The 24,011-nt window shown below is 37.1% G+C and overlaps 1 protein-coding gene across 1 annotated transcript in view; it reads right to left on the reverse strand.

Annotated features, from left to right (window-relative positions):
* The window catches only part of CNTNAP2 (contactin associated protein 2), a 1,047,354-nt gene that overhangs the window by 569,846 nt on the left and 453,497 nt on the right, over positions 1-24,011 (reverse strand). The window contains exon 4 of the mRNA XM_069007741.1: positions 11,513-11,660. Coding sequence (XP_068863842.1) covers positions 11,513-11,660 — 148 coding nt within the window. The remainder of the gene's footprint in view (positions 1-11,512; positions 11,661-24,011) is intronic.

Below are 24,011 nucleotides of genomic sequence, written 5' to 3' on the forward strand. Positions count from 1 at the left end.
CTAAATGCTTGAAAAGGACTATGCATTTCTGCTGTCATTCAAAATTCAGAAAAAAATCCTGAATGTTCTCTTGTTTTTCATGCTGTGCTTATGAAAACTCCGACAAGGAAGGACTGGAATCAGGAAGCTATACACAATTAAAGAAATGATGCAGAAGTCATAGCAGAGACTTTTGGAGATAACTAAAAATGGAGGAGAGAGAAAAATTAAGTCAGTGAGAGAAAGACTGTGATGATAAAGAGCTGAAACACGGGCTTTACTAGGTTCCCTCTTACTCTCTTAGAATAGCATTCAATAAAAGGGCAGTACTGAAGATGTTTATTAGAACTGTTGCCTCAGTTTAAAAACCATCTATAGTAAGACGTAAATTAGCTGAATTAATGTAAGTCACAACTCACTGATAAGGCAAAAGAACCCATCTGAATTTATGACTGTAAATCCCCACTACCTCCTTCCCTTTTAGCATGCACTGCAGCTCAACAGGCTTTTCTCATATCACACTACTGCCAACATCCTCTACAACAGCTACAAAAATGTCCTTCCACCTTGAAGAAAATTAGCAACTACCTTCTCTGGCCCATACATGTTTACTGAAAGTTTGCTTCTCTTTACTGATTCATTACCACTTAACAAAATACCCTGGGCCTGCCTCGCTGTAAACAAAGCTAATTACCAAAACAAATCACTACAGAAACAGCATTGCCAACCTTGCATATAGGTTTGGTACAAAAATTGCAGTTCTTCCTGATCAATTTATAGGGCTTTGTTTAGGTGAAGGAAATTACTGACCCTCTAAGGATTTTTTTTTTATAGCTGTGGCTTTAGAAAGCCGGTTTCTCAAGTTCTTCAATTTATTTAAGGCCAAAAGGACAATTAAATACATATGGTCTGTAAGAAAAAGAAAAGCAATAAAGAACATATCCATACTAAAATAATTAAACTCCAATTACCTTGTCAATCTGTAAATGTAAAGATAGAAACATTACTATGCAAGAAAGTTTTTAGAGGATTTCTAGGATCAGATCCCATGCCATAAGCTATTCATTATTTTTTAATATTTGGTATTACTATAAAGGTATTAATTATTTTTTAACAATAACCCATATGAAACTTTAAAATTCTGGCTGATAAAATCTGATGAATATACAGGATTAAGGAGGTATAAAAATTATTTTTTTTCTCATTTTTTGAATAACACATTTTTATCAAAATATCTACAGCTTTCTTCATTACATAAATATATACTTTTAAATTATAAAACTGCTAAGCACTTTTGTGAAGAGCTTGGTTTTCCAAGTTTCTAGATCATATAGGACCGACAGCTCTTTATTTAGAAACAGGTCAGATCAAGTACCTGAAATAGATATACATGCATATAATTAGGGTCCATATAACATAGCTTTAAGTTCTTAATTAATGTAGATCTCAGAATTCAATTTGTCATGAAAATACGATGATTACACCCAAATTTGAATGTGAATTTTCACTATTTGCTTACGGTTGCCATTTTAGCTTATATCTTGTCATTAATATTGTTTGACTGAACAATACTGTTTTGCCAAATGTTAGCATTTCAAATTGATGTGCATGAACATAGGAACATATTTAAAGAAAAGTTTTCCTCCAGTGTTTAACCAGTTCCACCATGAATTCCTAAAGGATACTCAAATTCTAAATGTCCCATAAATTCTTAATCTTTAAAATACAGCTAAATTTATTTCTCACATTTCTACATCCATTTTACTATTATTACATGCATGATAAAAAAGAGAGGTTACTATAAAAGCTTTAATCATCTCTGATGGTCAGTGACATTCCTAAAAAATCACAACCATTGTTGTTTAAAGGTTCTTCCTTCACCTCGATCTGCATCAAGTACAAACAGGTACTTAATAAGTGAACTCTGTAAGCCTTTTCTCTTCAACAAGAAATTTAGGAAGCTGACTAAATACCCAGATGAATCCATACACAAAAGTACTTCAACTTGAACTGTATTCAAGAGAAATATTTTGCATTGTTTTACTGTACAGTCAGAACAAAACCAGAAATGCTCCAGCATTGTGGAGCCTAAAATATTGTGTCAAACCTTCTAATAAAAAGGGCTACCTCTGAATAGAGCTAACATTTTACCATATACATTGCATGGGAACTTCCTCTGCCATGTGAGTTAGTAACTTCTTGTGACAGCCTTAGAAAGACTAAAAGAAAAGCAGCAAAGAATCCAATCTCAGAAAGGTTACGAGACATCTGATGCCTTCATTACTGAATCTAGGAGGGTGCTTAGTCAAGCCAAATATTTGTTTATTTTAGCATAATTCACTCGTACAGGAAACAGACCCAGCAGTTTGTTTGACTGTTTTCTTATGGGCTTTTAGCAAAGGAGAATTATTGGACTGGATAGATATCAGCAGGACACTGCAGGTAGCTTTATCTCATTCTCCAGTTAGATGCACCTGCAGGAGAGGCTGGACAGAAAGGTAGGAGTTCGCTCTTGGGGATACCATCAGAAAAGCTGAAGGTAAGGCAAGGGTTGGCAAGGCACTGTGTCAGGGTGGAAGTGCTACTGGGAACTTCATGCTGCTCCAGAGGGGACTGAGAATTAAGGAGCACTTCTAAAATGTTTGTACACCAACAGAAGCAGTATGAGAAACACAGGATAAACTGAAATCTTTGGCCATACCATGTCACCTTTATGAGATGGAAAAACCTGAACTTGTCCCTGTTTTAGAGAATTCAGGGAAAAGCTGGCATCACAGTGATCTAACTCTCCAAAGGTATGATCATGAAGACGAGAGACCAACTTTAAAACAGGACTTTGTCTTGAAAAGTAACTCTGTATAGGGATATACTGCATGTAAACACCAAGGCTTGTTTTAACCTTATAAAAGCATTACTATGAAGAGTTAAATTTGTTTTTTTCCTCTCAGTAACGCTGACCCTTTCATATATGCACTTTCTTACCAGAAAACACTAACCTTTGCCAGAGAGGAAATAAGAATTTACTCACAGTAAGACTCCATTTGCCATGCCTAAAATAAAAATACAAAATGCATCATCTTCACCCAGACTTCTGAGACAAAAACAGAATAAATTGAACTGGGTCTGGAAGTAACTGCGTCCTTAATATATTTTATTCCAGACATTCAGGAAAACAAATACCAGTGAGGCCCTTCAGGCTCCCAATCAATGGCATAGAACCAAGGCCTATAGTTGAAAATCTGTTGAATTTTTTTCTTTCGTGAGAAAAAAACCCACTTGATTTCTCTAGTGAATAAGTCACCATGGACAAATGGATCAATCGCCACTTACAGGAATGCAAGAAAATAATGCCCAGCGTAGCCATCATGAGCCTTCATTCAGGTAAAACATTAAAGGCAAGACTGTTGTGATTAGACTGAAGTTTTTAAATGTAGTTACCTAGGTGCTACCACTCTTACTTTGTGAAAAAAAACACTCTAACTTTGCTTCTGGTTTTGATGTTTTCAGATGTTTATTGAAAGATATGTTTGAAATATTCATCTTCCTATTAACTGGTTACCGACCACTGTATGGAAAATCCCTTCTGTGGTGTGTGTGGGCAGTTGCTGGAAAACCTTTTAGAAAACATTAGTCTGCTTTTTTTCCACAACAGCCAGACCTGACTTTAATAAACCTTCATCAAAACCTGGAAGATCTTATCAAATTTGGCTGTAAATCCTGTTTATATACCAGGAAAAAGTTGTGCTTCATTCCACAGCAAAAATGAGTTAAACTAGCCTTTTCAAACAAGCCAGCTGCTTACATCCTTCTAAAGGAAACGATAAATGATTTAAAAAATATTCAAGTGTAATTGAAAACTCTATAGGAATACAACTGAACAAGCTGGTGGGTCACGCATTCATACAAAATATACTTGTTTTTCTCTGACTGTCATGGTTTAATCCCAGCCAGACACCAATCTCCACACAGCCGCTTGCTCACTCCCCCACCGGCAGGATTGGGGAGAATAGCGACAGAATAAAAGGTGGAAAACTCAGGGGTTGAGATAAATACAGTTTAATAAGGAAAGAAAAAGCCACACACAAAGGCAGAGCAAAGCAAGGAATTCGATCACCATTTCCCATGGGCAGGCAGCTGTTCAGCCATCCCCAGGAGAGCAGGGCTCCATAACATGGGATGGTTACTTGAAAAGGCAAATGCCATCACCCCAAACATCCCCCTCTTTTTCTTTCCTCCCCCCACTTTATATACTGAACAACATGCCATATGGTCTGGAATGTCTCTTTGGTCAGTTTGGGTCACCTGTCCTGGCTGTGTCTCCTCCCAACCTCCCACGCACCCTGAACTTCCTGGCCAGCGTGGCAGTAGGAAAAGCAGAAAAGGCCTTGGCTCTGTGTGAGCCCTGCTCAGCAATAACAAAACCTCTCTGTGTTATCAACCCTGTGTTCAGCACAAATCCAAAACACAGCCCCACACTAGCCACTGTGAAGAGGATTAACTTCACCCCAGTTGAAACCAGCAGATTATACTCTCATTGTCAGCTAACAAATGAACCTGTAAAGAATACACACAGTTGTTGCACTTCTCAAAGCTGTGGTGCTTGAGAATATCTGCCAGTAACCTCATTACAATTACAAGTAGAAAATAATGGATTTTTCATTTTGTTACCAGATCCAAAAAGTTGAGAGAGGAAAAAAACTCATATTGCATCAGATTAACAAAAAGATGAAGAATAAAACAAACTTTTTTTTACTACAAATCCCTTTTATGTCAAATCCTTCTGAAATATTTGATTTATAAAAAAATGTTAAAATTAAACAATAAGGGATATGGAAATATTTTTTTTTCTGTTTCAGCTGGAATCTTCCGATTTTAGAAGTATATTTCTTAATGCACTAAAAAAACCCAAACAACAAAATGCAACTATTTTTTTTATTATTATTTTAAAATTTAAGTGCTACCTACTACCAAAAGAGGCCTATGTTTGTCAATGATAACAGCCAAAATTAATAAATGGACTGAAACATGTTCTCACTTATTTTTCATGCCAAAATATATCAACAATTATATAGGAACAATCACAACTGTCCTTTCCTGAAGAGGGCATAGAGAAGAACAATCTGTACTGAGAATACTTACAAAGACAGATGGTATTTTTGGTCTTAAATTACAGAACTCTACTGTTAAATGACTACCATGACCTGAGACTATCTGGAGGATAAAAGGTGTCCATTTTCATGATCTTAAGAAAGAAACAAATCTCTTGTCTGACAAAAAGGTAGAAAAAATGCACTAACAAGGAAGCAAACTTACCAACAGAGCACATATTCAAAAACATCTTTAAAAGTTTGCAAAGAAAAAGTTCACAGTTCATTTCCCTTACTCTCCATAGTTTAGATATGAGTATTCATCCATGCACCTTTAATGTCAGAAAGAGAATATCAAGCTATGTTTGTCACTGATGAGCTGTGAAGATGACAGCTAAAATCAAAGACATGAGCCTAAATAGGTATAGAAGTTTCCAGGACAGAAATATTGAAATTTAAGAGAAAAGGGGAAAAACAGTTGGATGCTTAGCAGAACTCTTAACTATCCAAACCACTGACACAAGGAAAACCTGAGTAACTCACAGCAGCCTCTGCTAAATGATTCTTTTAGTTCTGTTTTTCTCCCACATTAAAATCCCTGTATATTCAAACCAGTCACTCACATCAAGTTAGTAAAGTTTCTAGAAATATATGATTTTGATGCCATGAAGATTTTTACCCTTTCTTTTATACCCCTTTTATACCTTTTTTACAACTTCTGTATTCTTAGTACTTTTTGCCTACATTCTTAGACTTGTTTGTTAAGCTGAGAGACTAAACATTTTAGAAGCTTCGTAGTTAGGGATCAGTGTGCCCCAGACCCCAAGGTTCCCTCCAGAACACATTCTGTAAACCAAGATAGAACCATCCAGGGGAAGGTTCCTTGGGGAGGGGGGCTCACTCGAGCCTCTCACTGGGGAATCTTTGATAGATATGCTAATTAGTAAGACCTAGAATGTTACACCAGATCTTTTGGTGTGCATTTCAGTGCATTTGACCTGGATGTGCTGCACCTAAGGATCCTTAAAATAAATACCAAGGTAAAATCCCTTTTCTCCTTCTAACCATGTATGACTCTTGATTTTAAGAGCAGGAAAAGACATCAATTTCACAAAATGAAATCTTGAAAATTATTCTTCCTTTCTGCCAGTTAATATTTTTATGCAGTTCTACCACTTATGTGGACAGAAAAGTGGCTAGAAAACTTAGTGGCACATTTATTGTAAGTAGTAAAATATGATAAGAAAAGCTAGGAAATTTTATGCAGATTACTGGAGTTCATAAGTACTCTCACCATTTAAGCATATATTCACACAGGTGTCAAAAGTGTAAGAGCAGAAATATGTATGCAAACATTTATAACACGTTATTATTTATTTTATTTTATTTAGCACAGTGTATTTCAATAGGAAACATGACACTTCAAGGGGCTTTGGATCATGCTTTTTTTTATGCTATGTGCTGGTGAAACAAAATGTCCTTTGAATCTGGCCAAGTGAAACTTGATAAGATTCAACAAAAGGGAAATAAAGAATCTTTTTCATCTACCTTAATCAGTCATTTTGATATTTGGATGCAATAGATAGCTCCAGACAATATAGAAGTTTCTCTTTTAAGTGTGCATGACAACCATGGGAGACAACGAGTGAGACATGGATAGTTATTTAGTGCCAATAGCATGAAACCAAGCTAAGCAGATTTCAAATAAGTACATTTCCTAGCAGCTAAGTATAGCTGAATGCAGAATTATCTGTCAAAGGAAACAGTATTTTAACTCAAAATCACTGCAGGCAAACACGATTAACTACAATAACCAAAAGATCTGTTCAGCCCACAGGTTTTACCCCTTCAATACTTCCTAATCAGTTCTTGCAAATATTCACTTGGCTCACCCTTTAAGAGCATCTCCAAATGTTATTTTAGTCCTTATAACATGACTCCATGACCAAAGTTTTGATCATTTTACTGTCTATAGAGTAAATGCTCACCATACAAATATTCATTATTTCATGAATAACCACAGGACTGTTATTATTTTTCCTTCTGTTCCCTCCTTCTCGAAAAAAACCCCATCGGTCACCAATTAGAAAACGGAAACAGTAACACTTGACATAGTACAGTACAGATAGTAGAGCTAATAGCTGAAAAAGAACAGGTTTGCAAATACAGGTCATGTGACATTTGTTCAGTCCCACTGCTTCCTAAGTATTAGCAAACAGAGCTGGTCAGTGAATGCAAACATCTCAGCTTGCAGCCACTTATGGAGCTTTATAATTGTTCCTGCCACCTATTTGCCTTGAGTTTATTGAGTATTTGCACAGCTTTCTGCCATCTCCAAGTCTTATTTGTTTTTTTTTTCAAGTATGTCTTACAATTCAGAAGTGCATCATCTGGAATTTCAAAATTCTTGCCATCAGATGGGCAATTGCATCAAAAATACAGATGTACTGTTTAGATCCAGAAAATGAGCACACCCATATAAAAACGCCTCTGTGAATAAAGGTATCATGAGTGTTTTCCACTCATAGGTTTTTCATGACCCAGAAGGCCTCCTACAGTTACCTTGGAAAGTGTAGCCAAAGCCTATGCAATAATGTGCCTTTTGCATTTTTTTTTTTTTTTTTTGTAGGCATTCATCTGCCACAGGATGGAGATTAAGGGAACTATTCATATTGCAATGCTCCTGCAGGAGCTTGTTATGGTCTTCACGAATCAGTAGTAAAAGTCCTATATCGTAGTTCTCATGGCCTCCAGATGCCATGTCTTTGCTGCCCGTCTCAAAAATTCATAAAAATGGACATGGTGGAAGATCCGTGTCATGTGCCATTGCTCTCCCTGTCCAAAAGAGAGTGAATAAAATTCAGCCATCAGTTTTCATTTAACTGATTTCAGTGAATATTTTGACTTTGGTTGTATTGCTTTCTTTGTGACTTGCTTTTTGATATATGATGTCACTTAAAGTGCAAAGACCCTTTCCCCTTTATGGTTTATGAAATACATAATTTTAAAATAAAAGCTAAAAGTCCCATTGACTAAAAAGTGGGTTTTTATGTTGTATAATTGTCTATTTGTTGTGATTTTTCAAGCTTATTTTGCTCATGCAATTTCCCCATTAATATAATGGAGCAAGTTCTTTACCCAATTTTAATACGTTTTTAAAACAATAAGATATAGTGAGTTTTGCACTGTAGAAAAAGAAACAAAATAAATTTCATTCTGAATCTTGTTGTAGAGTAAGGCCCTAATTCTTTTTTGGTGACTTCTGTGAACTCTTCTGTTAGAAGACAACCCCACAGACCTCATCTACACAAAATACAGAGATAAAATTTAAAAGACAGAACAGATTTTAAACTTTAAGCAAAACAAAACTAAAAGAAGATTTGGTAATGCTATTAACTTCTCCAGAGTACAGATGTGAACTCTAATTGCTACTCTCTGCAAAACACATCTCATTTTAAACTTGATTTTCTGGGCAAGGAAGGACACAGATTTCACCCCTTGTACAAAAAAAGTTAAATGTGTATCTTAAATGCGTATACAAAAAAAAAAATACGAACCAGAAATATGGCAATTAGTGACCTGATGTTTGAATAAGCAGTGCAACATGAGGAAGCATTTTTCTTAAAGGTCTGAGGCTAATTACCAGGTTGCAACAATGTGCAACGAAAGAATTTTTACAGTCACTGTGTATGGCTTCCCAATTAAACCCTGTGTGCAACGTGAGAAAATCTGATTTTTGTATCTGAAGATACCTAAATAAAAGAATACATTATCTATTAACTAAAAGAAAAATTAAAATTGTGATATATTGGACAGCCTTTTATTTAGGTAATAGCTCCAAAAATTGAGGCAGATTTGACTAGAAGTCTGTCTTTTAATCAGGCTTTTAAAATTGGTGATTATCTTAATGGGTAGTTCCTTAAATGACAGCAAGATTAATCTGCAAATCACACTGGTTAGTGGCAGTGCTTATATTTATATGCAAATGTGTGCACTTCTAATCATAAGCTTAAAAACTTGGCCTCTGCCAAAGGACACATCTACATGGAACGGTGCAGCATTTACACCTGGCTCCAAATAATTCATCTGAAGACAAGCTGGGAATTTGTAAACAGTACTCCCTGCTTACAGTGCTCATACCAAAGGGATGCCTTCCTCTCTCTTAACACAGTGATTTTTTAGTTTTTCTTCTCAACCGCTCTGCTGCTCTCTACTGATACCATTTTGGGAGCAGCCCAATTCCTGCGTGTAAAAACCACACTGTATTATAGACGAGTTGTTAAAAGAACAGCCCCTATTCACATAAAACCAGAATATATTTATTCTAGTATTCCATTAAAAAAAAATCTTCAATTATTACTGAAATCAGTAATATTGCTTCTAATACAAAACAGACCAGTAATACGCTCTCAGTAAAATTACGAAATTACGTTGGGTCATCTTAGTTCTTCTGTGAGGACATATTTTTGTCAGTATTTTTATGGTTCCATACATTGTGTCCTTGGCAGATACTTTTGATTCTCCTCCAAAAGTTCAGCAAGCAAGCAAATTTTCATCAAACAACTAAAATAACTTTGTCAGCAAGCTGTGTTTTACTTTTTCTCACATTTACTTTAAGCCTCTAAAATTATCTTGTTGCGTACCTACAGTGTTTTGTCTGTTCTCTTTATTAAAATGTGCCATTTTTATGTGTAAATATTGCAGCAAATATCATCAGATTTATTGTTTGATTCTGCTACATTTTCTTCTGTTGGAGTTATATTTGACAGTAAACTAGATGTTGGTTTCTTGTATCAAACTCCTGAATTTGCATTTGATGTACAAGCAAGGACCTATATTAGAAGAAAGTATTTATTATGCTGGAAAATTAGCCATGCTGTAGTGTTTGGTATACTTAAAACAGCATGTAGAACATTTTAGCACTATGATGGTAAATGCGTGTTTATTAAGAGCCATGTACTGAATAATCAGAGCTGTACCTAAAACTTCAGAGGTTCAGTTTCTCTTGAGTAAGAATTAACTTTAGAGTAACCCGCAGGTCCTCAGGTAACAGATATTGCAGAAACATGGAACAGTTTAGGTTGGAAGGGACCTTTAAAGGCCATCTAGTCCAATCCCCCTGCAATGATCAGAGACATCTTCAATTAGATCAGGTAGCTCAGAGCCCCAGCCAACCTGACTGTTTCCATGGATGGAGCAACCACCACCTCTGTGGGAAAATTGTTACAGTGTTCTACCACCCTCACTGTAATAAATATCTTCCTTATATCTAATCTAAATTGACTCCCTATTAGTTTAAAACCATTACACTTTGTCTTATTGCAACAGCTCCTGCTCTTGTATTTTTGCAAATATATCTAACAACCATGTGTACCCCCAGCACAGCAGCACCAACACACAGCATCAACACCACAGCAAACTTGATTTGATTTCTCAACTAAGTTCCTGCAGATGTTCGGAAATTCTCTGCGATTCAATACACATTTTTAAAACATTCATTGTATGCAAATAAGAAAAAATATAAAAACTCTATTCTTCGTGGTTCTATTGGTGTTGAATGAAAGTATGTAGACTTTTGACTATCTAATCTAATCAAAAAAGTAACTGAAATCACAAATTTTCTTTTTTTGCTATTAAGAATGGCAAAGGGTTCCAATATGTCTTATGTCACCCAGTGAAGTCAGTGATGAGTCATCTTCATTTTATTCTAATGTCTGGTTTTTAAAAAACAAATCTCAAATAACATCTTCCAGCTAAAGTACCAACAAATCCAGGATACTGCCTAAAAAATACATAGAAATGGGACATCATAAACTCAGTTTTGCAGGTTTGCAGACTTAAGAACTGCCTGGATTGAAGGAAGAGCATTAGAAACTAACCTCGCTTTTCTTAAAGCCTTATCAGTTCTGGTCTTAACTACAGAAGTACTTGAACCCATCGCTTGCCCAGATTTCAGAAGAAATTCTGAAGTCACATTCAAATACTCAAGGAAATATCTCAGAAAAATGTGTCACATATTTAGACAATCTTAACTATTCTGATAGAATTCTTGTTTATTGCTTTAATTTTATCTCTAGTACCAGGCAACAAACTATGTCCTGTTTCTGTTTCATCCCTCAAGACCCAACATGACATTTGAATACAATCTCTTCCTCAAATGTACCAATCAAGCTTATACAGTAACCAAAGCCTTCTACAACAGAAACCACGACAATGAAAAGGAGAAACTTCAAAGAGCTATCACAAATTCCAATGTCGCATCTTCCAGAGAAGAACAAACTGTCAACTCAGAGTTAAAGTTCCAACAAATATTTCCTGAAGTCTTGGGTAACACAACTAGCAACCCTGTCGTTAAGGTAAAAGTCTTTGAGATATGCATTTAATCCAAAATCCAAAGCGAGTTTTTATTTGGGGGGGAAAAAAAGGATCATAATGGAAAAACTTACAGTAGGAGCAGCCGTAGACTTCAATTCTTAACCCAATTTGGCCCTCGCCATTCCAGTCCAAAGGAACTATCCTTACATAGCGAGCAATAACTGGATGTTGTAAATCATGCCGGACCACGCTGTCAGAGTTTGTATTTCCAGGAAATGCCTAAGGGAAAGAAGGAAAAAACAATCAGTTCTAGTGTCTATATGGTTGGCATCCAAATAAATACATAGAAAATCCTAAAATAAATACCAATCATGGAACAAAACCTCAAAGAATAAGGACTACCATGGTAAACTATAGTCATCAAAATATTGAAAGAGATAAAATTCAAGTTGGTCTTTTGTTTACAGTTATAGGAATAGCTATTTACATGCTCAGACACTACTTACTCAAAAAATGTAACTTAGAAGAATAATTATTTTGTGGCATGCCTAGTAGACCCAGGTGGTCGTAGATGTAAGGAAGATGCACAGGATCCCTTCTTTGGTGGACTCACAAAATTATAACATTAACAGTTGCATTCACCTTAATTTTTCTGTGCTGCAGCTATTGATGTGCTAAATGATGATGATGGCACTCCTCACTTCATAGATAAGTTAGTAGGAGACATTAATTAGTGTCTTTGAAGTACTTATATATTCAAGTGGTATAAGTGAACAGTTCTCTCTTCTGAGCTGAAGAGAAGACAAAGGAAAGCGTATACTGAACGACGACAAAAAATCCTACTGAGCAAGCAGCTGCCTGTTTTCTCATCTTCTAGGAATCACAGAACTTCATGGAGGAAATAAAAATTTTGATTCCTTTAAAAATGTTGTCATAGGTTAGCAAGCATAGTCCCGGAAGGGATATCCTTGCTAAGGGGTGCTTACAGTTTCCTCTGGGACCTGATAGAACCTATCAGCTGGCCAGTTTGAATATGGACAATTCTTTAAGCCACTTAAAGTTGTGACCGCCTCTGTGATCCACACTTAAGAATAGACAAACTCCCACCTCAGCTCTCTCTCGTTTCCGGCGCTGGGACAGGTGGCTGCAGGCCCCGTGCGGGGGCCAGTGGGCCCGGCCAGGCCCTGCTTGGGCCAGGCCGGGCCGGGCCACAGCCATCCTGGAGCCATGGGCCTGTTCCAGCCATGGAACCCCCCCCACTGCCTTGCCGTGGGCAGCCGGAGCAGCTCGGAACCCCCCCCCCCCCTCCACTGCGGCCGAGATTCAGCAAAGCGGCACCGCTGTCCGGCAGAGGTCAGTGACCAACTGCGATAAGCCACATTCCAGCTGCAAGGCCGAGGTGAGATTAACCCTTTTATTGCTGTGAAGAGCTGAAAACCTGAGGGAAGAGAGAGAGGAGATGCTTAAAGCTGAAAGTCTGTTGTGAAGCTATGATATATCAGAGTATCCTGTTGTAATTTCATGAAGATATGGGGGGTGGAGTGTTCAACTCATAAGCAGAAGCACCTGCGCTGAGATAGGGAGATGCTGACGCAGCTGTAATTTCATGAGAAGTTTGGACAGAGAGAGATGAACCAGATGAACCAGATGAGGACTTTTGCTCCAAAGAGGAAAGGAGAAAAACCTCAATTCCTAGAGATGCTTCCAGAGATAGTTTTAAAGATGAAGATGACCCTTTGCTCCCAGGGAAGGAGAAGGGCCTCTGTTTTTCTTTGTTTCTGAACAGCTCAACCTTAAAATTGTACCCCAGAAAACTTTCAAGAGTGGACCCTCGAAAGCAGTTGCGGGAAAAGCTGCAAGTCGGGGGAAGGGACTCACATCGCAAGCAGAGAGACTCCTCTTCCTAAATGGACTGAACAATATTTGGAAGTGGGTGGCTGTCTCGGTGTGATACTGTTTTCATAGCATGAGCAAAGAGAGACTTCTCTTTCTAAATGGACTGAACCAGGTTATTATGGAAGTGGTAAACAGACTGAACATCTTAAGGGTTGTCTTTACATTGTCAGTGGGAGACGGGAGGAAGGTGGGGGGAGGAGGAGAGTTCTAAAGGTGGTATAATTTTTTTCTTTTCTTCTTTTAGGTCTGTTAATAAACTTCTTTATATTCATTCAAGTTGGTGCCTGCTTTGCATTTCTCCTAATTCTTATCTCACAGAAGATAAACAGCAATGAGTATTTTAGACCAAACCACTACAAATGTATATTTTAGTGAGCATGCAAGGTAATAGTTCATAGTTCAAGAGCAAGTTCCATTTAGGAATGGCTTAATTTTATGATGCTTGGCATAATCTTATCAAAACCCTATTAAATGTAGAGGTTTGCTGGTAGCTTTGGTTTGGGCTTATTTGGTTTTTTTTTAATCTCCTAGAAATGTTATGTTCAAAGGAAGCTGAATATAGGAAGACATGATATTTTCTACATAATTTAATTAAATGTTAGATGAAAACAATTCTCAAAATCAAAATTATTTTCTATAGCTCTCCAAACTTTGTGCCCTGACTTGTGCTTTACCAGTCCTTTGCCAGAAAGAGAGCTGATCTCAGCAGGTACTTGGCATTTCAAGGGTTCCTATTGCTATATGAATCAGTAACCTCTGCTGAATGCATAAACATAGTCCATAGAGAATAAGGCAGTCCCAGATTAATAAAGCACATTCCATTCAGTCTCCGGCAGAACAGTATCTTTTAAACACAGCCTTCATTTAAATAAATGGGGAACAGTAATACACACTTTGTGGATAATGCAAATATCAGGCCAAAAGCCATTATTGCAAGACTGAAAAATCAATTTACAGGAGCTTGAAAATTATGCACAATTGCTGTAAAATCTCCTTTTCTGGCCAAAAGATTTAAAGGTATAATTTAGACCCACATCTCTAGTAGAATTTTTTAAACAGGGAGTGAATCTCTGGCTAAAAAAATAAATAAAATATAGAAATTTATAATAAGAAACCTCCTTGTAAAACTATTTTTTTCAGAAAAAGGTGGTAATACCTATATAAATTAAACAATTATTTCAGATTATTAATCTCATTAAATCACTTAAATATTATTGCCAGATATCATGTTTTTTCTTAACCCAAACTGGGAAAATGATCAAAATGGCTCACTTGTCTGTAAAACACCATCCCATGAGCCCAGCTCCAAAATTTTCTGTTCTGTAAATAATTTCTTTTCTTGTCTTGGATACTGACTTCTGTAAGCTGCTTCATATTTCAGTTCACATTGCAATGAAAAGACTAGGAATGTTATTAGCCACAACCACTTTTCTCAAAGGTAGTGCTCCACAGGACAGCAACATAATAAGAATTAAGAAAAGTAAGAAAATAAGTCCCAAAATCCTTTCTAAGCAGTGCTTTTGAACATTATGAATGGAGCTTTCAAAAATATTCATTGAGATTTTTGTCGCTCCTTAAGAGCAAACTCTGTTTAGCTGCAAATAATTTTAAAAATTTAACAGGGCAGGTTTACAGGACAGGTAACATATTTCAACAGGCCAACTAATAAAGTTTAAAAATAAATAAATAAATGATCAGTCATTCAGCAGAAGTTACAGCAAAAATTGTTGTGTGATCCTTAAATTTCCCTTTGGCTTTACCAATATGATTCAGCCACCCCACTGTACATAGGGACACCATAGAGACACAGCATAATTCTCTCTGCAAAACCAAAATACTTTTCTCTCCGGAGAAAAGTGAAGGTAAGAGTTTGGGAAATTTGGAAGGAAAGCTATGGAAAATTAAGATTCAGACTCAATTTTTTTATCCCATACTTAAAGAACAACTATATTCTAATCAATAATTAAAAATGCTAGAGCTAAATTATAAATTCATATAAGTATTGTAATGAAGTAACATACAGTTTAACAGTAGTGTGTAAGTAAAACTGGCCAAAAATGGTTTTTGTTTCCTGTAATAGGACAGTTTACAACACTTTTACAGTACTCGACTGTATGGATAAAGGAAGTACATTATAAAATTTCCTTTTAGGAAAATGCATTTTACAATGAAGGATTAAAAAGAAATTCTCAGCATTAAAAAATTTATCTCTGAAATAATGAGGCACAGAAATGCCTGAAATGTTATTAAGTGAATAACAGTGCAAGTTCTCCTACTTTAACCAAAGAGTAAAATGGTGAAAGAATGGTGATTAGATCCTCAACCAAGTAAACAAAAGATGTTTGTAATGTCTCAGCTCTCTGTGAAGCAGAGAAAAACCCTGTACTTCACTGAAAAGTATCATCACTACTATACCAGAGAACTTAACTCAATTAAGGGGAAAATTAATTCTTCACCTGAATTAATTCAGGTGAAAAATTCTCTATCCAAATTAATGATCTATTCAGAGAGAAGTACTAAAATTACTTCAGCGGAGGCTCTTTCTAGGATGATGTGAAAATAGAGCAATGCATGGAATAGTAGGATATTTCTTTTCCTCTAAGAGGAACTACTAAATTTTTTCATAACTTTTTAAAATTACTAGTACTTTTTTTCACTACTTTAATTTTACACTTACTGTTATACTCTTGATAATTATATTTTGCTTTTTTAGCAAAGGAAGGAATAATTTATGTCTCTGAATTTCTGAAAAAACTTCTCTGCTTCTAGCTTTATTTTGACACTGAAATATGAAAACACTACAGAGTCTGTGTTCCATGGTACTATAGCTCTATAAATGGCAGAAATTGGAAACAGAAGTACCATATTATAAAATACAGAAACATCCACAGGCAGCCAGAATATGTCTTTAGGAAATATAACTGGATTTTTCTTTGGGACTCCAAGGTGAGTTAAGCATGAAGGTGACTAAATCTTAAAAATTTTATTTTATAGAAAATCCCCCAAATTCCAAACCAAATAATTTTTTCAAAAACTAGAATGATTACAAAAACGAGATGTTGACAGCTTTGGTTATGGCTGCCAGCCTGCACAGCAAAGAAAATCTAGAAACTGTTTTCCACTTGAGTTCTCAAGACCCTGCACCACCAAAGAGCAGAGCAGGGCTGGCTGGGTGCTGGAAGGTCTTGGCCAGCAGTGCAGCGGGATGGTGTTTGGCACTGCAGGGCAGTTCAAATCCAGGGGCCCTGGAAAAATTCACATCACGTACTAGTTCTGCACAAGCTGATTGAAATCCACAGCGGATTTCAGAGAAGACAAGATGTTCCAAAAATGTGTTTCTACTTTACCACAAGAACATTGAAGAAAAAAAGGCAAAACCTGAACTTCATCAATTCCTCCTTGCTGGAGAAACATTTCTTTGCTCAGTACCTATGAAAACACACCCCAATTGTGTCATACAAACTCACACAACAAGAATAAGAGGATTGGGTAAAGGAGAACGTTAAGAGATTAACTTCAAGGAGAAGGAGGAAAAAAAGAGATAAAAAGAAACATGATAGAAAAACTGGTTGCAGAAGGAAAGAATAATAGCAAAGAGAAAAAATTTAATGCATCAGAAAGCAACAGATGTCAGTTATCTCCATTTCAGCTCAGTTTTGACATGTTGCTTTAATTTCATGTGGTGCCATTGTGTGGAGTAAAAACAGGCGATAGGAAGCAGTAATCTTCTATTCAAAGGAGTATTTCTTCATTCTCTCCAATGAACAGTGCAATCAGTAACACTACAGTTTCCCTAAAAACAAACATGTTCAGAGCTAAACAACATTTCTACAGCATCCTGCATAATCACCTCACACAGAAATGCATCTGAATGAAAGAAAAGTATTTGAATGTAATTAAAAGCAAGAGCAGGTATTTCCCTTATCACAAATGATGAAATCCTCAAATGATTCAGCAGGTGCTGGATCTCATCTTTGAAATTTGTGGTTATAGAAGGACCAGAACTCCTATGAGCTCAGGATTAACAAGTGGATCAACTAAACATTATAATGCTGATGATGGTGTGTTCATATGAACTTGATTCTATTATGAGTGCTAGCAGTAAATTCTAATTTCAGTGGTTTTCCATATAATTCCCTCAGCCACATTTCTCTGTTTCTCTGTTTTATATATATTTGTGTGTGCATACATATATATATAAACACCCCCCTATGTCATGTGTGAAGTACTAAAAATTTTTTGAAAACTACTCACATACTCAAAGTAAGGAACATCTACTAGCAGGCTTTCACTAAAACTGAGCACACTCTTTTGTTCTATGCTCAAAACGTGTCCTAGCACTTTTTAATCAGATCCATGTTTTTGTTCATCTTGCACCCTTTTATTCTCTACTGATTCCTAGGAAGTTTACTTACAGGTTCAAATTCTGTCTTTGCCTGCTGAAAACATATTCTAACCATGTGTGCATCATATTTTAATGAATAATATCATGGAATCATCATTACATGCAAAGACTAAAGCCAAAAGCTTATTTACTGCCTTTTACCCTTTCACATTTCCAAACAAAACTAAATGATTTAGCAACATAATGTTATTGGTCTTTAGAACAAATTAGGGTAACATTATACAACCTGATAACTACTGCTTTACTTAAAAAGAACTCAATCTCCTCTACAGGAACTGTGATTTTTTGTTATTTTGACAAGAACTTCAAGGAACCTGTAAGTTTCAAAAAATTTTTAAGGAATAATGTCATTTGCTATTCACAGATAACTTGGAGGAATTTCAGTTCTGTATAATGTTTCCTAAAAATTGTTTTTAAAATTTAAAGACAGAGAATTGAAGAGCAAGATATGATACCTGAGCATAATTTCAGATGAAAGAAAAATTACAAATACAAGCTTCATTATAAAAAATCTGTGCATTTTAATTTAATGTATTGATGTTTGAAGTTTTTCTTTTAGAAAGAAACAAGTGAAACTCCTATACACAAGCAAACAAACACAAACCAAAAATCCCCACACCCTCACAACTACTGCTTCCAGAACATGACTCAGTAACTGGATGTAAGTGAAACATGCTTTTATCTTCTGGCACTGTTGTAGGATATTATCTTTGTTTAATTTACTTTGAGTAATGAAGCCTAAAGCCAAAATTCTTGAAAAACAAAGAACTACCTCTCCATCTTGCTCGTATACCCCAAACCCAAGAATTAATTGCTTTTCTCATACTTCTACAAACAATTGTTCATACTTTTTTTATGATTATAAATATTACCAAATTATCTGTAAATTTTGCTAGGGAAACTGACTTCTTTCCAGGACTGGACAGGAACCCTTTGTTGACTTTGTATTATTGGAAGATTTGAGGTGGGACATCTGACAATGCACATGTATACAGACTGGAGGGTTTTGTTTGGTTTTCTTTTCCCCAGAACTCCACTTAATAACCCTATTCCTCTAACTTTTAGACTCGTGAACAAGGAGACACAGACATATGGATACTGTTAAATTTTACTTTATGAGACATCACAGATAGCATCACAGCAAAGACACCAACAGTGTCATGTTTCTTTACATCCTGAAATTGAATAATATTCCAGAGAAGTGTGAAATATCTCACTGGCAAAGACATTCTTCCCTTTTGGTGAAGGCACCAAACATAACATGAAAAATTTCTAAAACAGATATCCTCAAAGCTAATAGATTATTTTCAGGCCTGCATAATGAAGAAGAAATTTCAACCCCTATACTGAACTATATAGATTTTGTTCCACTTGGCATAAAATGGGAGCATTCTAAAATTTTTTTAAACCTAAGCTATACACAAAAAATATTAAAATATCATTAGGGATGAAAAGTCAACACTGCTAGTAGAATTATTGTTTCCTACAGGGTCTTAATGAATTCCTGAATATCATTATGATATTAATTTATTTATATAGTTACCTGCTATTTATTCCCCAGAGATTCATACAATTCCCAGAGAGAAAATTGTGATTATTCATCCTGATACACTAAATAACTGAGGCTGAAATACCTTGAGGTTTTAGGGTGTTTTGTTTTTTTGGGGTTTTTTTTGGGGTTTTGTTTTTTTTTTTTAATCATATCTAAATTCAAGGCAAAACACATGAGCTTGATTTGAAAAATTTTGCCAATGGAAGTCTGTCGTAGTCTCTGGCAATTTGTTCCCAAGATTTAATATTCAGCATTTACAGTTTGATTTAAATTGAGAACATACAACCTTCCCACCACAGAATAACATTTTATCTTTGTTGTTAAGATCAACTGATTGTATTATTAGTAAAAGCTTCTTAACACTTTGGGGAGTAATCATTATCTTTCTCTTAGTCTTAAATAAACCAAAGTGATTTTAACTCCTAGACATTGCAGGACCCACTCTGGGGGCAACCTGAGGTTTCATTTTGAATAAGACTGGTATCTTTACGATAGCGCCTTTATTAGCGTGAGAGAATGAAGCATGCACAGTGCCTAAGCCTGTGGTCTGCCAGATGGGAATGGGCCATCTTCCATGAAGGTAACAGATAGGGTGTGCCCTACATCACAGGTGCCAGTATCTCTTTGTGACAGTTCCCATGTGATGCTAGACAAGTAAGTTGCAAAAAGTTTTTCTGTGGCACTTAGTGTAGTTCCAGGAAGACACAAAATGGTCAGGTAGTTTTGACTTAATCTTGGTTCCACATATAAAATATGGAGTAAAAATTAAATTATTTTATGGGGTTGTAAAAATAACGCTAAAGCACCTAGTCAAGTATTCACATGGGTGTCTATATTAGAAATCTGAGCCTTTTGTGGTCAGTGAAGCAAAGTGGGAGATAGGAACTAAATTAAAAACTTGCCACTCTTCAGCTGCTACACAGTAAAATATAAATTTTCCTGGGCACAAAATAAATGTATTCTACAAAATAGAGAATGTGATCAACACCTTAGTTCCGAAAGTTGCCCACTGACTGAGATTCATGTTAAAAGAAAAAGAATACAAAAATCAGTGTGAAATGGTTGTGCAGGCAGAATAAAACCCACTTTTCTCTACAGGAGTTGTGAGATTTTATTCATTAATACAGAAAAAATTACTTCTGCTGCATCTCCTGTGGAATGACAGAGAGACAGGAAGAATGTGTTTCCAAGAAATCTAAGCACAACTGCACTGTTACTGAAATAATAACAGTAACAGCTCTCTGATCACTGGCTGCTGGTGCACAGAGCTCAGCAGTAACAGGAGCTCTCACCTTGAGAAGAAGGTCAAACACAAAGGAACCCAGACCGGTCCTTGGTTTCTTTTCCTCTCTACTACTGATGTACTTAGAAATTTTTGCACACTTTAATGATTTTAAAATAGCTTTTTAGTAATTTCCAGAACAGTATTTACTCCTTGTGCACGACTGTTGTCTCAAAGCTTCTTGTATCTCTTCCACACAGCCCTACTACTCTGCTGGGTTACTTGCAACCCAAACAGTCGACGCTGTTACGGAACGGTGCACTTAGGAGAGGAAAGCACAAACTCAGCAGTGTCACTCCACACCCCCTGACTTAGTGCATTGGATTATAAGACTCAAACACCCTGGAGGAAAGAGTACAGAGGCAAAATCTGTTTTAAATACTGTTGAGAATCATCTAGCGCATAAGTAAGGACATAGCAACTAAATAAAGCTTTCGAGCTCTTAATTAGCTACATAGCAATCTAAACAACAATCTTCACCCATGATAGAAAATACCAATTTGTGACTTCATTTTGTAACTATAAATAAAAGTTACTGCACTTGCTGGTTTTATAGTCTTTCAATTTGAGCCATAAGTAAATCAGGATGGTCAATATTTAAGATAAACTTTTCTCAGTTATGAATAGTTTTCATTCCTATGTTTCATTCACAGTGGAGTCCAGAGGCTGCTTTCCAGATCTTTGCCATTCTGACTAGACAATTAGCATGCAAGAAATAACTGTGAAACAAAATGTGGCATATCTGAAATAGTTGCAAGAATACAACTGTAAATCAATCTGTGAGGAATAAAGTCTGGTTATTCTGTATTAATTTGCCAGAGTCCCTTCCCCCCTGCCACGTAGCCTTGGGAGAGGGGCCCTGGGCAGGAGGCAGAGGGTTTGCCAGCCCCTGGTCAGCGTTCCCCATTGGTTGTTTTGTGTTCCCCTGCGTGGGGGAAGGACCCTCGGGTCCCGTGACTGGAGCAGTTCCTTGGCAGATCCTGGCCATGCGGCTGGAGAAATAAACATCTCTGAAACATCTATCAAGAATCTGTCCATATATATTTCTTTTCCATGGCCTCCTTGTTTGATACATCGTGTTACAGAATCCCCACTGTAACAAATGGTAGATAATTGCAAGCAGAACGATCCCCTATCCCTAAGGACAGCGACTGATTTGTGAGTAAAGAAACTCTGGATTCCTCTTCTTGTTTTTGCTTTGCTATTCCATATCTAAACTATGGAGGAACCACGGAAAGACTCTTGGCTCTCAGAGCTGCATTTGGACATTTATCTTAAACTTGAAAAGATTCTTGAACAACAATTTGTAAATTTTAGCTTAATTCAAGCTCAAAAGAACTGAAACATTTCCTTTCACGGTTGTTTAAGAACTTTTTCTATGTTTCTTGGGATTTGATTCTTACCAAAGACTTTTGGAAGACAGTTTGGACAGAGTTAATTTCTGAGTCAAAATATATGCCAATGGAAGAATATTTTTGTGAATATTATTTAATTACCGAGACTGTTGCACAATGTCAGCTGTGTCTTGGCGAAGGGAAGCCTGGCTCGGGGACCGTGCGGCCTCGGCCATGTGGACTGAGCCCCCTCCGAGCAGCAATGAGGCAGCTCCTGCGGGCGGAGCCATGCAAGCTGCAGTGTCAGCAGCGAAGCAAGGCCTAGCGGGAGCGGCGCCCGCCCGGCCCTGCGCAGCGCATGGTGGAGCGAGCCCTGTGAACGCGCGACTGAGAGGGGTGTCATGTGTGCAGCAGCTGGAGGCGGAGTGGAGCTGCACCCAGCCGAAACGTGCGCTGGAGCAGGGCGTGGGGGAGCCATCGCTCGGGGACCCGGCCGAGATGTGAGTGCAGCGTCTGGCAGCGGCAGCGAAGCTGAGAGCAGAGAAGTGGCGGAGCACAGAGAGCTGAGCGGAGCGGAGCCGTGCAGCGCAGCCCGTCCCTCATGGCCACAAATGTGATCCCAGGAAGAGCACGCAGGCACAAGCAGCCCAAAGAGCCCCGGCAGCACTAGCAGCCCTGGCAATTCCAACATGGGAGTGAGCAAAAGAGAAAGCAAAAATGCAGCGAGACAGAAAACAGCAGCTACTCAGAAAAAGGAAAGAAATCATCGTAGCTAAGGTTTGAGGAATAGTAAAATGGTATAATGTTAAACAAAATTATGGTTTTATAATGAGATGTGACAACCAGCAAGACATATTTGTTCATAGAATTGCTATTAAAAAGAATAACCCTGAAGAATGCATCCCGAGCTTGGGAGATGGAGAGGTGGTGGAATTCAAAATTGTGCAAGGTAGAAGAGGGTTACAAGCATCGCAGGTCACTGGGCCTGATGGTGTTCCTGTGAAAGGCAGTATATATGCTAAAAATCGTAGTCATGTTAGACAATATCTCCATTGTAGGCCCCCCCTACAGTCTCCCTTTCCTAATCCCACCTTTCCCTTTTACCCTATGTCCTATTACCCCGTGTATTCCCAATCCGTTTTTCCACCCACGGTTTCCCTCACAAAACCATGCCTTTGCCAATTGTTTCCTCAAAAATCCCTTTCCAATGTCGAGTGGGAGATGAAAAGGGGGGGGCTGGGGGAAGAAATTAAACCCTCTCCTGCCTCAGTTTCCCCACAAAGCATGCCTGGAGAGTCCTATCTCCCTTCTGTCAGTCTTAAGATGTTCCAGAGAATCTGTTTGGACATTTAAAGACTCAAGGGGGTGGCTTATTTTGTTTTAAAACTGTTCTTGTTATGTTTATCCAGTTGTTTTCAATGTTAAGTTTTAAATCTCTTTTGTTAAAAATAAACAGGTGAAATGTTGGGATCCCTTCCCCCCTGCCATGTAGCCCTGGGAGAGGGGCCCTGAGGGGAGACACGGGGTTTCCCTGCCCCTGGTCAGCCTCGTTCCCCATTGGTTGTTTTGTGTTCCCCGGCGCGGGCAAGGACCCTCGGGTCCCGTGACTGAGCAGTTCCTCGGCAGATCCCAGCCATGCGGCTGGAGAAATAAACATCTCTGAAACATCTATCAAGAATCTGTCCATATATATTTCTTTTCCATGGCCTCCTTGTTTGATACATCGTGTTACAGAATCCCCACTGTAGCATTAATTGCTTAATATATAAAGTTAATATTGTTTACTGAGATAAAATAAACAAACCTTGAAGACAAAAATTAAATAATCAGGTGTTTTTCTTGTATACTTTCAGTATCTATTTAATTCTGGGATTATAGTTAATTGCAAATAGCACTTGTATTCCCCATAATTCAGATAAGCTTCCCAATAAAGGGAAGTAAGACTGGATTAAAAAAAGCCTATAAGCTGTCTTTAAACATGTTTCAGCTGTCCTTAAATCATAATAAAACATTACAAAATTGATTTAAAATTCTAGAAACATCAAAAGTATGCATTTGAAATCATTTTGAATCCTTTTTGTTTTGTTTTTGCATGCTTCCAATTCGCAATGTTTATGAAATAATCAAAGTTCACATACAGTATTAAGTCAAATTTTAGCAA

This window comes from Aphelocoma coerulescens, chromosome 2 (assembly GCF_041296385.1).
Source record: "Aphelocoma coerulescens isolate FSJ_1873_10779 chromosome 2, UR_Acoe_1.0, whole genome shotgun sequence".
In the NCBI taxonomy this organism is placed as follows: domain Eukaryota; kingdom Metazoa; phylum Chordata; class Aves; order Passeriformes; family Corvidae; genus Aphelocoma; species Aphelocoma coerulescens.